The 16,219-nt window shown below is 36.2% G+C and overlaps 1 protein-coding gene across 2 annotated transcripts in view; it reads right to left on the minus strand.

Moving 5' to 3' along the window:
* The window catches only part of MYO16 (myosin XVI), a 592,224-nt gene that overhangs the window by 186,246 nt on the left and 389,759 nt on the right, over window positions 1–16,219 (minus strand). For both annotated transcript variants that reach the window (XM_066380569.1, XM_066380568.1), the window contains exons 22-23: window positions 12,851–13,003; window positions 8,580–8,780 (exon numbers count right to left, since the gene is read on the minus strand). In XM_066380569.1, the coding sequence (XP_066236666.1) occupies window positions 8,580–8,780; window positions 12,851–13,003 (354 nt within the window). The remainder of the gene's footprint in view (window positions 1–8,579; window positions 8,781–12,850; window positions 13,004–16,219) is intronic.

Below are 16,219 nucleotides of genomic sequence, written 5' to 3' on the forward strand. Positions count from 1 at the left end.
AAGTGACCATCTGCTTCTCCACCCCACCCCTTTCTCTCACTCTCTCCCCCTCCTGCAGCCATGACACAAATGGGTGCTGAGGACAGCTCCATAGACTTGCCTCAGGTGCTAAAATAGCTTGGTTGCCAAGCAACAGAGCAGTGGCCCCAGATGGAGAGAGCATCACCCTAGTAGAGGGCTTGCCGGGTAGAGATTCCCCACTGGGGTGCATGCAGGATTCCGTCGTTCTGTCTCCCCATCTCTCACTTAATAAAAAAATATATATATCTATATCTATCTATCTATATCTCTATATCTATCTATCTATCTATCTATCTATCTATCTATCTATCTATCTATCTATCTATTTAAAGGTGAAATTGATGGAAGCAACAGAGCACCAGAAAAATGTATAGATGTAAATTAAGCTCTTTCTCTGTGAATCTAAATATTTTTGTCAAATAACCTTTAATAGTATCCCTTTGGCTTAGACTAGACAGGTTCCTTTGTTATGTCTGGGGATTCTGCCTGGAGAAAAGAAAGAGAAATAAATGGAAGCCTCCCTATTGATTAGTTCAGCTGTTTTTTTTTTGTTGTTGTTTGTTTTTTTTGAGTTAAAGGTTCCCTTTCAGAGCCCTCTTGGCCACATTGCATCTCCTACAGAACTCTGGGGGGTGAAGGCCAGTTGACAAACTATAGACATGTTCCTGACATGTAGAATTGGAAAATTAAACAGGCCAAGATATCCTTTCATACAAGTTATGTAAATATGTCTAAGGACAAAAAGCTAGGCTTTCACCAATATCTTACCCCAAATCTACTGTAGTATGAATGAGATAAAGATCTCTACTTCTTTAGGCAACAGCCTAAATCTAAACTAATAAGAAATATCTCAATTTTTTGTTTTATCTTCCACTGGTTTTTCAAGAGTGATAGAAAGAGCAAGAAAATATAATAATAACTGTGGTGGTTACATCTTATCTTTCCTATCATCTGCTGAAGTGATATTAATAACATTGTGATAAATAAAAATAAATATCCTAACGTGACTTATAAAATATTGTGCAATATAAACACATTTATAAGATATAAAAAGTAACAATATACTTTTTAAAATTAATCAAGGACATTTCACCACTAACTTAATTTAAAATGCCAATTGGGTCCTTAATATTATAGTGTGAGAATACAGTCAGTTGATTAGATCATTGAAATATTTTTGGGTTTTCAATCTCTATGATTGATGAGTCCAAAATTTTCCTAAATATGGTGGTATTCCTGCATCAGAAGCTATGGTTAGGGAAATATGACTCATTTGATGCAGTATCTTAAAACAATATTTGCATTTATTGCTTGTTCACAATTTAACCTTCAGAACAAGATTATGAAGTTCCTAGCTATATTCTTCTCAATTACAAACTCCATGAGTGTGTCAGCTGAAGATCAGTGTCCTATTCCAAGCCATAGCAATGGAGTCCCAGTGTTGCCTAGTGCATCTTACCTTTCCACTACACCACAGAGATTTTATGACTATAGACAATAAATACTTTAAAATCCACATCCACCCAGAACCACAGCCTGTAACTTTATTCATAAATAAAATATTTTCAGGCATAATTAGTTAAAATGAGATTATACTGGATATAGTGGGAGTGGACTTTAAATCTATTGACTGGTGTCCTTCAAAAAGAGGAGAGGACACATGGAGACACACGTAGGAAGAAGATCATGTGAAAGTGGAGAGCGTTGTGTCTAAGCCAAAAAAATGCCGATTGCTGGCAACCACTAGAAGCTAGGAGACTGGCTTGGCACAGATTTCTCTCAAAGCCTGCAGGAAAAAAACAAACAAACCTGATGACACTTGATTTTGGACTCTGGCCTCCAGAACTGTGAGAGAATAAGTTTCTGCTGTCTGAAGTCACCCAGTGTGAGACTTTGTTATGGCACCCTCAGGAGACTCATACATAGCTATTTAATCCTTGGTGAATCACTGACCTTCACCAAGGCTTACTTAACTGGAAGACTGACATAGTAACATTTATACTGGTGGTAAAAAAATTCCCAGAAGCAGTTTGTAAATTGGAAAGTGCTATGAAAGCATCAGGCATCATTACGGATAAGGGAAGGCAGAGATCTATGAAGTCTGGATTAGACCAAGCACTTGATGCTTGGAAAGATGGATGAAATTTGGAAAGAAAGAGGGCATTCCAGGTGGTAAAAGATAACAACATATGAGCAAAAACAGAAGTGGAGAAATGTAGGGGTCACTTTTAAATGAATCAAATGTGACAGAAATTCTACAATGTTATGAGCTAAAACTACCCTTTTAATTTTTAAAAACTGAACCAATGAACATTTGTATTAGTTTCTAGGGCTGCTGTAACACATGGCCACAAACAGGGTGCCCCAAAACACGACAGATTTATTATTCCACAGCGGTAGAGGCCAGAACTGTAAAATCGGGCACCCCTGCTCTCCTACAGGCTGTAGGGGACACTCCGTCCTTGCTGGCTCCAGCTTCTGGCGGCTCCAGGCTTTCTTGGCTTGTGGCTGCATCACCCCAATCTCTGCCTCTGTGGTCACATGGCTTCTTTTTCCCTATCTCTCTTTGCCTTACTCTTATAAGAATACTTGTTATTGGATTAGAGCTCACCTAGATAATCCAGGATAATCTCCTTATCTCAAGATCTTTAATTTAACTACACAGGCAAAACCCCTTATTTCAAATGAGATCCCATTCACAGGTTTTAGGGATGAGTGTGCAGACTTATCCTTAAAACCTGGGTGGCCACCATTGCACCCACTACAGTAACTGTTTGAGAAGAAGGAGGCTAAAACACAGGCACACCATCTCAGATAAGAATATCACCAATTTGATTTACATAAACCAAACACTCCAGCCATAAAACGGGACACTTGTATGGGATCCAGAGGTCATCAGTTCATGCTAAAAAAAATAACATTACACTAAACACCTTTCTGACATACTTTATGAGCAAAATAACAAAGAGGGTCAGGTATATAAGCATCATACATTTTACAACTTTTAATTTTGACCTATATTTTCATTAATTTAAATCTTATTACTTCATTTCACTTTCATATCTCCTACTCTATTCCCTTTCCTCACATTAAAATTTAGGAACCTCAAAAAACTATTTCCCATTAGTGTTAATTCAGAATCACCTTAATGGAAATTAAATTATCCTAAGAGCCCATGCCTTTTGCCAAACAATAATTCTTCTTTTCTTCAAGATTCTTATTTTTAAAAGTCAATAAAACTAGACATACTTCTGGATTTAATGCTTATCCATCACTTAAATCACCAGTAGAAGTTTAAGAGCAATTCTAAAACAGGTAATTCCCTATATGATTTAAAATTTGCTAAAACAAATAACAACAAAACACAACTCACAGCCTTTTTACATTCAGATTTGTGCTCATTAACGAGACCCTGTTAATATTTCATGTACAGCCGCTTCCCATTCACTTTAAAATATTTCTGTAATGGAGATTAGAAAATACACCATGCTCCTATGAGTAATGAAAAATTCAAATGTGTTTAGGAAAGATTTTCAGCTGTAATGCAAATAATGTTGCTTAAACTTTTCTAAAAGGACCGCTGAGCCTCTGCTTGAAACAATATTCAGAAGCATGGGAGAGTCCCACAGACAGAATAGGATGGGCTATCCAGGGGTAGTCAACCTTTTTATACCTCCTGACCACTTTTATATCTCTGTTAGCAGTAAAATTTTCTAACCGCCCACCGGTTCCACAGTAATGGTGATTTATAAAGTAGGGAAGGAACTTTATAAAATTTATAAAGCAGAGTTACAGCAAGTTAAAGCACATAATAATAATTACTTACCAATTACTTTATGTCAGATTTTCACTAAGTTTGGCAGAATAAATCTTTTTAAAACAACTTACTATAGTTAAATCTATCTTTTTATTTATACTTTGTTTGCTCCACTACCGCTCACCATGAAAGCTGGAACGCCCACTAGTGGGCGGAAGGAACCAGGTTGACTTCCACTGGTCCATTCTGGTAGGGGTGGATGTCAATATCATCACCAGCCATAATGATTATCCTTCTTACAAGGATGTAGTGAATTTTCACTAATAAAACCAGGTAAATCAATCTACGAGGAGCAAGCGGTTATGAGAAAGATTCCCTAAGTCATCCATATGGTCAAAGGAGAGGCTACAAACCCACCCAAGGACCCTAGAGCCATAGAGCTCTCTTTTGGGATCACCATTATTATCAAAGAACTGTTGAAGGATGCGCATCCTCCTGTCCAAAATAGATCCTGCATGCTGATTTTAAACCTGGAAGCTCTTTGCTACATCTCTTGATTTATAAAATGCAGACTGTGCTACTTTTCTTGAAAATGGATAGCTCAAAATTTAAGTACATGAAGTTACATGTGATGATTAGAATGGCATATAGTTTGACATATTGTCACAAATTACATATTATCTATACTGTAACTTGTGAATCAGTCCTTAGGGAGTCCTTGGGCTAAGACTCATTAGTACATCTCAGTGAAATAAAAGATTTTTTATAAAACCACAAAACTGACTCCAATTATAAAAAAATCCTGCTTAAAATATGATATAAAGGTGCTTTTACAGGAAAATCTGTGATTCCAAGGGTTTTGACTTTATGGCAACTAACCAAATGGCTTTTTCTGTTATGCTTTATTACTATTAAAATTCAGTAAAATAAATTAAAAGTATTCAGTTTCCTTCCAAAATCTGTTTAAATCAACTGAAATAGAAATTTCAATAAGGATTTCTACAATAATTTTTAAAAGCAAGCAAAATAACTAAATAAAATATTATTCTAAAACTGGTTGCCCATTCCATTTAACAGAATGAGCATTTATTGATCACCTCTCCAAGATACAACACAAACCAACTTACAAGGCGGGTCAGCTCTATACTGACTGTAAGATAGAGCCATGAAACTTATAGAAAAATTATTGTAATTTTTCAAATAAATCCTATAAATTCAATAAATGTTTAATATAAAGTAAATATAGATTTAAAGATCTGAATAAGAAACTAAAAGATTGCTACTGTTATAAAAAGCTAAATGGGAGAATTAAGAAAGATCTTCAAGAGCAAAGATGTGTCATTAGAGACCAAAGCTAAAATCATCTACACCCTTGAATTCCTAATTACTAAGTATAAAATGCAAATGTTGGACAGTGAAGAAGGCTAATAGAAAAAAAAAAAAAAAAAGAATCATAGATTTCAAGGAGAGTTCCGCTGATACTCTGGAAAGAAAAATGAATAAGTGGGTCTTAGAGCAAATTAATCTTAAAACATTGCTGGAGGCAAAAATGACAAAACTGAAGTTGTCCTACTTCGGGTACATCATGAGAAAGCAGGGCTCTTTGGAAAAGACAATAGTGGTGAGCCCTGGTCAGTTGCTCAGTCCCTTAAGAGCATCATCTGGAAACAAGGTTATGGATTCGATCCCTGGTCAGGGCGTACATAAGAAGCAACTAAAAAAATGCACGACTGAATGGAATCACAAATGTTTCCCTTCCCCCTCCCTTCTCTCTCCTTTCCTCTCTCTGTCTCTCTAAAAATAAATAAAAATTAAGCCATGCTGAACAGCTCAATTCCGTTGGTTGGAGGATCAACCCGGAGCACAGAAGTTGCCGGTTTGATTCCCGGTCAGGGCACATACAGGAGGAACTCGATGTTCTTGTCTCTCTCTCCTTGCTTCTATAATAATAAATAATAATAATAATAATAATAACAATAACAATAACAATAATAATAATAATACTGAGAAAAATATAAGAAAGAAGGAAAAACGAGAGACCAAATATAAAGTGGATTGATTCCATGGAAGAAGCTATAGGCCTGACTCAACAAGAACTGAGCATGACAGTTGAGGAGAGGACATTGAGGACATCATTCATTCAAAGAGTCACCAGGAGCCACAGAAAACTCAATGCCATGTAAAAAAACTCACACATATCTCTCAAATACAGAATAAATAACTGTGAATTTTATTAATTGTTAAACAGAAAACCTTCCACAGACTTCCTCTTCCTATCCATTAACTACTCAAGACATCCTATGGCATCGTTCTACTGTAACTTCTCACAAAGGTGCTCCATGGCCTAACTGTCCCTTCCAGGTGCATTTCCTGCTGACTCCTCTTCTTCCTTCTTCCCTCTAGGTTTCTTTGATTCTCCTCTTTCCTACTATCTTTTTCTCTACCTTCTCCATGTTCTTCTTGGTGAAATGATCAAGATATATATTTCCAAAACTATGACTGCATGTCTTAAATTGACCAAACCTTTCTCATCCCAACCTCAAGTATTTTCAGTATTCTATTGGGATTTGCATTAAAACCTCAAATTCAAAACATCTGCAACTCAGTATCTTTCCTTCTCAACTGCCTCATTCTCCAGGATTTCTTTTGTTGGTTGGCATAATATAATTATCCAGAGGGTGAGAAACCTCAGTGTTATTTCAAGCTGTCTCTTCCCTTGCTCTGTACATCTGGTCAGGCTGTGTCCCCAGTCCCTTATGAATGCCTCCTCTGCATCCCACAGCCATAGCTCACATGCAGTCCTTGAATGAGTGTTTTCATAGCCCCCTTTTTTCTCAATCCATTCTATATCACGTTTTTCTTACTTCATCTTCCACCCTACCTGAAAACATGTAATTAATTAACACTGTCAAGGGGACAAAGTTCTGAGGAGTACATGCATATTTATTCCTGACTTGGCCACAAAACAGTTTTTTTAGACTTTTCTTCTATCATGCTCGATAAACTTAACTGAACTTCTTATACCATTCCCCAGCTATGATGTGGGTAGATAAGGCAGAATGGCACATGGCCTTTATCCAAGTTGCTTTCTTGTACTGCAGACATCGAAAAGTGGGAGTTACCCTTCCCAGACTCCTTTGCAGCTAGAATCTGATTGTTCTGAAGGTTCCATCAGTCCAGCACTGTGGCATACGATTCAGAACGTAGAAGTGATGAAGGTTGCACATCTGCTGCTTCTGCTGTTTTACCTGGTAAGTATGCCATGAAGATGTTTTGTTTTTCCTCTGGCAGTGGAGATCCAAGGCCTAGTCACTGACCTCTTCCATGTTGAGTACCAGGGTATGGGTAGTTTACTGGTATAGTTGGAAGCACTAAATAAGAGTCAATACCAATAGCAGCAGCTTCTCCATATGGCTAGAAGCTTCCTGATCAAAGATGAGGCCATAACTATGTTAGTAGTCTTGTCATGTGGTGGGGTTTTAATTAAAGTTCTTTCTTAAAGTTCAATTTACAGTCTCCCAATAATTCGTTTCCTGTACTACAGTTATTTCCTGCTTGAACAGCTGGACTGGATTCTGTCCTATGCGACTGGATTCTGGGGGTTACACATGCATTCACTTGCAAAAGTCTGTGAGGGCCCCTCCCTTTTATTCTTAGTAAGCTCTAATTTATCCTTGAAGCTTTAGGTCACCTTTCACTTTCTCTAGAAGATATTTCTACACTTTCTTTTGAAGCCAAATAACTGCTTCTTTTTCTGTGGTACTCTAGAACTTTGTTACTATGACTAATATTATCATAAACAAATTGCATCATAATTTTTGATCATCTCCCTTTTTCTTATTTGACCGTGAGATATCTGAGGGCAAGGGATATGTTATCCTCACCTTTGATTCTCCAATGTTCTGGCTTTGGTGTATAGCAGACACTGGTCGAAATGAACAGAAAACACTGAGTGTGAGAGAGTGAGTAGAGATTCTATCCTCTATTATGTAATTTATCCTGTGACAAATAAGGGAAAATAACTGAAGGCCACTTAAATGCAGAAGATACTAACTATAGACAGAGCTGGACTGATGATAAGCAGGATATGGTTTTCAGCATTAAAAGATGTATCTAATTTGACCTCGTGAAGAGGACAAGAAGGTTATTTCAAGCCTGAGTGTGAAACAATTTAAGGGGAAGGCGTGGGGAATGTAGGGAAACAGTGGGGGGATTAGAAAAAAAGAACTAAGCAGTACAGGGCAGTAGTAACAGTGAGTCCCGAAGACAGGTATCTGTTTGGAGTAATCTAAAAGAGCCTGGCCAAAGGAGTATGAATGTTTTTTTTAGGCAGGTAGGAGTGAGTCCTTGAAGGATTTAAAGAAAGAAGCACATTTTACAAAGCTGGCTAAAGAATGGAGAAATAGCGGAGTCATTTTCTTTCTTAGGTTAACATGCTTTAAGAAAAATAACACTATTTTAAGGGTAAGTAAACTCAGATGTCCAACATTTGTTTGGATTATGAAAATATCCCGAAGTTCACAGCAGAGCTCCTTGTCCAGGTCTCTTTTGCTCACCTGAAGTTAAACTCCTCACATTATGAGAAGGAGCATACTGCATGCTTCATCACCCACATTCTAAAGATGCTAAGTCCTTACCAGGCTAAAAGATTATAGCTTAGAAAAGGAAAATTCTGTGGGCCGTTCACCCAACTTTTATTTGTCAAAATAAACTCTAAAATATCAAAAACTTTAAAGTTTCTCCTTAATACCTTTGGACCATTAATGTATATGATAAACTGCATAGTTAACTTTGAACTTACGCGTCCTGCATAGTGCATAATAGTGAATGCTGTGCCTTGATCTTTGAGGGCGACATTTCCGTTCCCATCCTTTACAGGGGAATATATTGCATTCGTATTTGAGGATTCAAGGAGACTCTGTAGTTTTTTGGGAAGATTTGATTCCATTGACCAAATCATTTGACTTTCTTCATCCAATAAAGAGAGAAATCCAGATGGCTTCTGAAAGTTAAGAGGAAATATTTTCCTTCTATTATTAATTTGGTATTTTTTTATTCATCAATGCTCATTTATATTTTCATTATTTCATCTAAAGCACTCAGAAGATAAATATCTTTACTTTTACTACACATTTATTTTTGCTCATTGTTGGCAGTCAAAACTCTGATGTAATATAGGCCCTCAATAATATTTACTGATTAGAGGAATGAATAAATAATAAATGAGTATATTTTATTGTCATTAAAACACTTGGGTTATTAAAAAGTATAGTCACATCTTAATAAAGCAATAAAATTTCCAACGTTATAATTCTTCTTGACCTATATAACCCATATTAAACACTTCATACTTGTGTTGGACAAGTTACTTATCAAAAACCAAAACCTACAACGATGTAAAGTCATAAAAATTGTGACAATATCCAACTCAGCAGGAAATAGAAGTGACTCTATGATATTCCAATATTTAGACTAAAAAGAAAAGAAAGTTTAAAGCTATAACTTGTAAAATTCAAATCAGAAGCCTGATAGTTTATGGCTACCAAAAAGGAAAATAAAGTCATAGACTAGGCAACAAAATAAAATTAATCTTACAATAAGTAAAATGCTGCTTTAAGAACTTCCTAACCTTTGAACCTGCACTATTCCAGACACAGAACACCATTCTGCCCACATGGTTTACCCATCAGTTGAATAACATTTTACTCAGCGCTGTGCTGCTTATCTTTTCTTTCCTAAGAAAATAATTCTGTGGACATGTTTTAAAATGAGGTACTATATATTATTCATTTACATTATTCTGTCATATATCTTAATTCTTCACATTGACTCAGAGTGCTTTTCCAATGTAAATACCATAAAATTTAATTCCCAGAAAGTGAAGAGATCTATCTTGACCCCTGTAGCAACTTCAGTCTGTACTTTGACTTGAGGTAACCAAACCATACCACTCCCGGACCCTCATGATGTCATTTATTTGGACAGTAGAAAGTCATTTCTCTGGGTCATAAATATTTTAGCTGTTTTGCATAGTCCTCTGCTCATACTAAAAGACCCCCAAAGACTGTATGTAGTTGTCTGAGGGCTGCAAAAGTTCTGATCATCCTGACGTCGCCCGTAGAGAACAGAGGCTGAAAGCGCCAGACATGGGCAGGACCTCCGCCTGGTGGAGGCGCACACACCGGAGGGTGTCCCTTTGGAGATATCTGGCTATTTGGGGGTCATCTTTCAAATGAGCAACCAATAGCCTACCCGGGAAGATTAGGAAGAAGAACTAACGAGATGGACATGGTACTATAAAGGAATTAGAAATTCCTGCAAAATGTGAGGTCACCCACCTTAGCACACTACCTAAAACTCCTGGAGAGATACTTTGTACCAATACAAAAATGCTTTTCAATAAGGAAATTTGGAGGAGAAAGTTCATTACAAGGGGTGTCATCCTATCAGGCAGTTCTGTAGGATACATAACAAGAATCTCAGTGTGTCCAGGGACCCCATAAAGGGTTCCCAAGAAGAGCTCAGAGGTGAAAAAATACTTTTAAAATATGTAAGTATACAATTGGATGAGGAGAGGCCTTGGGAAAAAAAGTTAGTGTAACAAGTTTGATTAGTACTTTTGGGGATGTTTTAAAAATAAAAAAAAAATCTTTATTTCAATTTATAGCAACTTCTTTGCTGAAAAGCAAGTAAAATAATGATATTATAATAGCAGAAGCCATTCCTCCAGCTGCCGATGTGCGAGTGTTATGGCATGCTCTATATGCTGTTACACTTACATCCACAGGCAAACATACACACAGCACATACTGACATGTGGTGGAAGGATCAATAGGCTATTTAAAGATTGTGTGAAAATGTATCCATATTTCAGAAATAGTGATAGACCTCTACTTTGGAGATGAGAATTTCTGTTTCTTTGATGAATCCTTAAATGGATATTTAGGTAAACTAATGATAAGGCCCGAATTACTTTAAGGGAAGCGACTGATTCTAAAAAGATCTAAGCCTGACCAGACGGTGGCACAGTGGATAGAACGTCGGACTGGGATGTGGAGGACTCAGGTTCGAGACCTCAAGGTCGCCAGCTTGAGCGCGGGCTCATCTGGTTTGAGCAAAAAGCCCACCAGCATGGACCCAAGGTCAGTGGCTCAAGCAAGGGGTTACTCGGTCTGCTGAAGGCCCGCAGTCAAGGCACATATGAGAAAGCAATCAATGAACAACTAAGGTGTCGCATGCGCAATGAAAAACTAATGATTGATGCTTCTCATCTCTCCGTTCCTGTCTGTCTGTCCCTGTCTATCCCTCTCTCTGACTCTCTGCTAAAAAAAAAGAAAATTTTAAAAGATCTAAACCACTCTGCTCCAAGAGCAAGATGATACTTTGCAAAGATAGGTGGTTGATTACTAACAAGATATATTTCCGCAAGCATTATAATTTGTATGTCTCCAAAAATTTAAAGATCATGTGTGTTATATTTTCTGAACATTTGATAGAAAGCCATGAGAGAATGGTGATAATCAAACTTATGGATTTGGAAAACCTGCTGAAGTTTCTAAAGAAAAACAGAACATGGAGAGATAAGTCATAAAAAGGTATTAAGGACCTTTCAATTCCTTCAGAGGTGAAGACTTAGGAGAGTTGAATTGTTCTACTGTACGGGAAAGGTTATCATATGAAATTTTACCACAACAACAAAAACCAGCCATACTGAGACTACAACAAACTGTATTTAGACACTTGGAGAATCTGGTAAGAATCTGGATGGCCCCTCCCCTCAGGACACAAACAAATATATTTATATGTTCATTGAAATATAAATATGGCCTATGCAAAAATTAAAACGTTTGTGAGAGGTGGAGGCTTAGGAGTTGCTAGAAAGGAAACAATATTTGTTTTGTGTTGTAGGGCATGTTCTTGCCTGGTATCCAGACCTCGGTATTTCACCCTACACTTAGAATGCCTTCTCATTCCATTTGTATGCGTATCAAAGAGAAGCAGCAGCCAGAAATGTCCATTCTCATTTCCAATTTATACCACTAAGGGTCCTACTAATAAAATGATCATTTCAAAGATGAAACCTCAGAGAATGACAGCCAAAGAGAAAAAAGAAACATCATTCTGCTAAACACTGAACCATCAAGGATATAGCAGCAAATAAGAATGGGGCAGTGGGACCTGAGCTTTCAGTATATATTGCTGTCAGTCCGAAGATATTCTGTAACTCTCAAATAAATAAATCACATACTATATGTGTCATAATGAGAGAGGGCATTCTGGAGGAAAAGGGCTTCTTAGGTAGTTTAAAAAATGTTGACAAGTTGGTAGAAGAACAAGAGTATTTTACAGTATTAGGAAAATGCCTAAAAAATTTATAAGTCTACCCCATTATTTATGAAAATCAGAAGGCAGAAAATTAAATACAATGTTGTTCAATAATGAATGTTATTAGTTTTAAACAAGTTCATGTGTTTTAGAGATACGGGTAAATCACCATAATATCTTCCTGTAATAGTAGATAGGGATTGCTGTTTATAGGATAAATTTTTGTTTATACAATGGAAAGATTGATGCAAGATTTCTCACATTGTAAGGTAGAAACAAAGATAAGTATAAACATCTGTAGATATTCTAAGATTATATTCATGCATATATTAATATATATTCTTGCCAGTTTTTTCATAATTAAATTTAAATTTAAAAACTCTGAAGATAAATCAAAAAGATTCTGTGGAATTTATTTTATAATATTGTTAGTCTTAGATATTATTTTATAAAATATTAATTCTTTTCATTGGGAATTTGTAACTATGCCAAAAAGGAGAGTTTAGCAACATAATTAATGTAGAACATTCTTTTAACAATATGATATAATATATCTCTTATCCCTTTGATGAATTGGTAATCCTTCAAATGCCCCTTCAGAAAAAGGTAACAGTATAAATAAATACATAGCCATCTCACATAGAAAGATATTTAAAAAAATTAAGGCCCCTTGAAAGAAAATTATTTGTTTGCAGCATATTTAAATGCATGTATTTGGTAATTTCACTAATTATATTACATGAATACCTGGAAAAAAAAATCCAAAACTCCAGTCTGGTTACCAGGAGAATAAGCTGTTTCCATGGTTACTCCCTCTTGTAAACATTCTGTTTGTTCATGTAGAAAAAGTACTTCATTGATATAGTGGTGCATCTTCTCATTGGTCATGTTGACACAAAGCTATTGTGGAAAAAAGAAAACAATTCACAAGATAATATGGCCATGCAGATTCATTCTTTCTATGACAGTTTCAGATTGGTGAAATATTGACTCAAGAATGTTAAAAACCAATTAGTCTATCAAGATAAAGCATTACAGTGTTGCTTGAGAAGCCAAAGTAAGGAGTTTCACTTGATAATGTTGACTTCAAATGTCTGATTATTCAATTTAAAGTATGTTAAAAACAACAACAAGCATAATTAAAACATTGACTTAAAAATCTGGAGTCTATTAGAGGATTTAAAAAAAATTTCCAAAAGGAAATATTTGGTCTCTAGTCAACAAGTGAAGGTAAAGTCTAGATTGACCTTAAGATTCCAGAGAAAGAAGAAGTATTTCTTGCCTCCTCGTGGGCAAGAGAACACGGGTTTCTTTCAGGAAGAATAACAGGTTGAAGCATTCTATTGCAGAAACGATGTCCTGTATCTGAAAATATTTTTACATTCCTCCTACTGTCATTTTTTTTTTATTCCCATCAGGAAACAAATATGTTATTTTTTAATCTTAAAGTGTTGCTTCCTTATCTTAAAAATGATCTTAAAATATTTTAAAAATAAAATAATCCAAATCTGATCAGAATAAAGTCTTACTTCCCTCAAGGCTACACTCCTACTTTTCTTTCTTTTATAACAAAAAAACCTCAAAAGCATTGTCTTTTCTTATAATCTCAAATTCTTCTCCTCCCTAATATTGAAACCACTCTAATAAAATTTTGCCCCCATGGTACCACCAAAAGTGCTTTTGTGGAAGTCACTAGTGATGTGTGCAATTCTAAATTCAATGTTCAATTCTCAGTGTTCATTTTCCCTGACCTCCCTGCGATATTTGACAGTCACTCCCCTCCTTCGGAGGAGCACTGCCTCGCCTTTCTTCCAGGACATCACTCTTGACCTCCTTCTTCACTGGCCACTCCTACTCTGTCTCCTTCCCTGGTGTTCCAGGGCTCAGTCTTTGAGGCTTGTGTCTTCTCTATCTGCACCCAATTCTTTAATGAACTCATTTCGTCTCACAGGTCATCATGTTCCCCCATATGCACCCTAGCCACTGTTATACTAGGTGAAATTTAAAGATCATTCAGAAATATTTAGAATTTGGTCGTTAACTCAAAAAAATTAAAATATTTATGTAAATCAAAATAACTGATAAAACGTTTTGAAAAGGGAATCAGATATTTGCAAAAGGCACAATATCTAGGATTGCAATTAATGTGAAATGCTCTGTATTTATTAAAAAAAAATGCCAAAGCTTTTGTATTTCTGATGGGGATGATCACCAGAGAAAAGAAAGACCACCTTTTGGGCCTCTCTTTTCTTTATTTTATTTTATTTATTCATTTTTAGAGAGGAGAGAGAGACAGAGAGAGAGAAGGGGGGAAGAGCAGGAAACATCAACTCCCATATGTGCCTTGACCAGGCAAGCCCAGGGTTTTGAACCGGTGACCTCAGCATTTCCAGGTCGACGCTTTATCCACTGTGCCACCACAGGTCAGGCCTGGGCCCCTCTTTTCTATGTACCCAGAGTCTTCTCTAAGTCTGGTGCTTTAAAACACCTGCTAAGTAGAAGCTCTTCCCAGACATTCATGTCCATCAACTGGGAGCTTGCGGCTTGTCTTTGGCAAATATAAGAGCATCTCTGGCTTCAGCTTCCAATAAGTGAGCCAAGTCACCTTCTCAAATGGCCAACATCAGAAATGTTTTAATTCTCCATATGGCATCTGTGCCTTCTCTTACGGGCATGATTATTAATGAATGATGACTAACATGTACCTAGAGAAAAAGGCTGTGAGTTGTGTTTTGTTGTTAGTTGTTTTAGCAAATAACACATAGAGGATTACCCATTCAAGCAATTGCTCTTAAACTTCTACTGGTGATTTAAGTGATGGATAAACATTAAATCCAGAAGTATGTCTACTTTTATTGGCTATTTGGGAGGGTGAGAGTTTATGGGTCTCTAGGGACACAAAGAAGTCATAGCTGGAAATTTTTTCAGGGAAGAAACAAACACTTCAGAGTGAAGGGCACTAGAACACAGATGGAGTTTGTCCTGAGACAGGCTGGTGTGCTGTGAACTTCTATTCTTTTACTTCTCACCAGGGCCAGAATTTTGTGAGTAGGTACCGAAAGTTCAATTGTATTCAGAAACGGGGTGATTGGAAGGTGGCAGGACTGCAGATACCTGGCGACCTTGACAAGAGCAGAAGAGCTGAAAATTGGAGGCTTTTGTGACCTTATCCAGTCAACTCCTTCAATGATGAAGGTACATCAATATTTCATTATTAATATAATATATAGAGAACTGATAAAGTAGTAATATACTAAACAAAAAATTAAATAATAACTATATGAAAACTAAGACCTAAATATCTTGACACACAAAGAGTAACAAAAACAATTCTTAGCTCCAGGTAAGAAAATGATGGCCAAGGTCTACTCTTCCCCTTGTTTCCTACACATTTTTTTTTTTCATCTCAGCTTCAGAGTGAAAAAAGTTTCTATAAATTTGGTGATAGATGAATGTCTGTATATTGAATAAGCCTCCCTATTGTATTCTATCACAAAATAAAATTTAAGTTAAAAACAAAATATAATATGAACCATGCCACATTGCTTCTGTCTTGGAAGTCATTTTAAAACCTAAAAGAAAATTTTTTTTCAGAGAATGATCTCAAACTTACTATCACTCTTTGCTCAGAATCATCTCCCTGGCACCCCATTCATGATATCCTGCGTTTTCTTCCTTCTAACTGATTTGGCTAGTAATCATAGAACTTTTCCTCTCTGCCCCTTGACAACTAGATTTCATGAGTTCTACACAAACCTGGAAGTTCTTTGTATTTAAAGCTAAATGTTTCTTAAATTTGTACTTCTACTGATCGATTTGCTGAATATTAGAAATAATAAAACTATAGTCACTTTAGGTGAAAACATACTATACAGAAAATTTAAAATTACATGCTTGGTGGTTAAGGCAAAAACAACTAAATAAGAATACAAACATTCTGTACATTACAGCTAGCATAGGGAAGGGTGGAATTCAGTATTTCATTATCTTATGAAACATATTTACTTCCTTGTAACTGATATAGTTTTTCACATTCATCCTCTTGTATGGTTTCATCAAAACTAAATAATATCAGTAGACAAATAACTGTGTTTATCTCTAGGAATAATTATGGAA

The sequence above is a fragment of the Saccopteryx leptura genome, chromosome 4 (genome assembly GCF_036850995.1).
Source record: "Saccopteryx leptura isolate mSacLep1 chromosome 4, mSacLep1_pri_phased_curated, whole genome shotgun sequence".
NCBI lineage: Eukaryota > Metazoa > Chordata > Mammalia > Chiroptera > Emballonuridae > Saccopteryx > Saccopteryx leptura.